The sequence below is a fragment of the Colobus angolensis genome, unplaced genomic scaffold (genome assembly GCF_000951035.1).
Source record: "Colobus angolensis palliatus isolate OR3802 unplaced genomic scaffold, Cang.pa_1.0 Scaffold238, whole genome shotgun sequence".
Lineage (NCBI taxonomy): Eukaryota > Metazoa > Chordata > Mammalia > Primates > Cercopithecidae > Colobus > Colobus angolensis.
In genome coordinates this window covers 561268-563594 of record NW_012115577.1, presented here as the reverse complement: position 1 = coordinate 563594, position 2327 = coordinate 561268, and the positions used below count along the sequence as shown (strand labels likewise).

Here is a 2327-nt window from a genome sequence, read left to right as displayed (position 1 = left end):
AGCACAGTGAGGAGATGCCCCTCCCTGGGGAGGGAGGACCCAAAGCTCTGGCCTCTCCTACTCAGTATCAGCTATAAATGCCACAGATATGCTTGTGAGGAAAAAAGAAGAAAAACAAGAAGCCAAACTGTGGAGCAATTTGGGGGCTCCCTGCAACCATCCCACCTGCCTACAAGGCTTACCCTGGCAGTGGCTGGCCTTTGGGTCTTTTTGTGCAACTTTATTTTCTATCAAGGCCCAGGGGATTTGCCCCTTGTCTCTCCGCCTCTTTGACCTATTCTTCCTTTGAAACCCAGGCATCTAAATGACAACTTCTATGTGCATCATTTAGAGATGAGAAGAGGAAACATTTCTCCTGCCTTCTCGTTCCTGTGGCTGCTTCTCTTTGGATTTCTGGGACCCAGTAAGTTACTTAGCAGTTAAGGAAGGAGAGGGGCATGGAGGCCACATAAAGCCTGAAGGAGATGGGGGATCCTCTGTCTAGGCATGACTCTTCTTCCAGAAACAATGATGATTTTTTTTTTTTTGCCCATTTCTGCAAAAGACAGTACTGATCCCAATTCCATTGACCGTGACTCTGATGCTATCTTAGAAGCAAATCTGTATTAGTCTCCCTGAGCTGTGACTGTGAGCACAAGTTGTGGGGTGGTGGTGGTGGGGCGGTGCTGGGGAAATGAGATGGCGGTGAGACTTTTACTTTCCTTTGTATCTTGGATAAAAGTTTTGTTTTTAACTGGAAAATTCTACTTCCAATAGCATTCTTAATTCCAAATTAAAACCAGGATCTCAGTCTAAAGTCAAGTAAAAATCCTTCAATCCTTCTTTGTTTTTTTTCCATAGGTTATCAGGGTACAGGTGATAATTGCTTACATGAGTAAATTCTTTAGTAGTGATTTGTGAAATTTTGGTTCACCCATCACTGAGCAGTATACATTGCACCCACCCTATTGGTAGTATTTCATCTCTCATCCCTCCCCCGTCCTCCCTCCCTAGTGCCCAAAGTCCATTGTATCATTCATATGCCTTTGAGTCCTCATAGCTTAGCTCCCACATATCAGTGAGCACATACGATGTTTGGTTTTCCTTTCCTGAGTTACTTCACTTAGAATTATAGTCTCCAGTGTCATCCAGGTCGCTGCAAATGCCATTAATTCTTTCCTTTTTATGGCTGCATAGTATTCCTTCATATATATATGCCGGTTTCTTTATCCACCCGTTGATTGATGGGCATTTGGGTTCCATGACTTTGCAATTGTGAATTGTGCTGCTATAAATATGTGTGTGCAAGTATCATTTTCGTATAATGACTTCTTTTCCTCTGGGTAGATACCCAGTAGTGGGATTGCTGGATCAAATGGTAGCTCTACTTTTAGTTCTTTAAGAAATCTCCACACTGTTTTCCATAGTGACTACTAGTTTACATTCCCACCAGCAGTGTAGAAGTGTTCCCTGATCACTGCATCTACGCCAACATCTACTTTTTTTTTTTTTTGCTTCAATCCTTCTTTGGATGCTGCCTGATTCCAAATCCATGTCTAATCCCCTGAGAATTTCCTTGGTAGGAACAAATTGGAGGTCAGCCACTGAGGGGTTGGCTCTGGCATTGGATCAGAGGTGGCTGTCAAAGGAAACAGCCCAGGGGAGAAGTGAACTGGGCTCCGTGTGACTCCAACGGACCGTCTGAGAAAGTTCCGTTCACTCCTGTCTTTGATTTCTTACATCAATGTATCTTCCCTAATTATAAGACACCAGGTTGATCAGCTTATCCATTCCATTGCCTTTACTGTAGGATAGCACTTCAAGAAGCGGGAGGTGTGGTTGAAAGAGAAGGTCTAGGTTGGATGATGTGCAGGATTTAGGGTGCTTCCCCCTTCTTCCTCAGTATGCATCTATTTCCTGCACCCTACTCTGGATTCGCTCCCTCACCCGCTTCAGCACTTCTTTTTCTTCCCTTTCCTGTTGCCTTCATCCTGAACGCTTCAACTGTTCTCTACCTACCCATGCCTTCCAGATCCACCCGTCGCCTGTCCTAATCCCAAACTCCAGTCCTATCTGTCTGATTTTAAGCAAGAGTCCCCTTACCTCAGAAGAAACTGTCATTCATGTAGTCATTCAACAAACATGTATAGAGCTCCTCCTCTGGGCCAGGCACTGCTGCGTGCTAGGCCACGGTGAGGAATGGAGTGGGAAATGCCATGGTCTTGGTCCCCGTGGAACTCTTGGTCTACTGTAAAACATAGATTTAAATAACATTCCCTTACAAAAGGGAACAAGCATGCAAGTGCTGACAGGCACCTCCTCTTTTCCCACCACTAGGTCTATAAAGT

General features: G+C 44.6%; 1 protein-coding gene across 1 annotated transcript in view; it reads left to right on the top strand.

The window, feature by feature from the left end:
* Window positions 1-333: 333 nt before the first annotated feature.
* Window positions 334-2327, top strand: part of MUC22 (mucin 22) — a 24215-nt gene continuing 22221 nt past the window's right edge. Inside the window, exon 1 of the mRNA XM_011945064.1 lies at window positions 334-403. Coding sequence (XP_011800454.1) covers window positions 334-403 — 70 coding nt within the window. The remainder of the gene's footprint in view (window positions 404-2327) is intronic.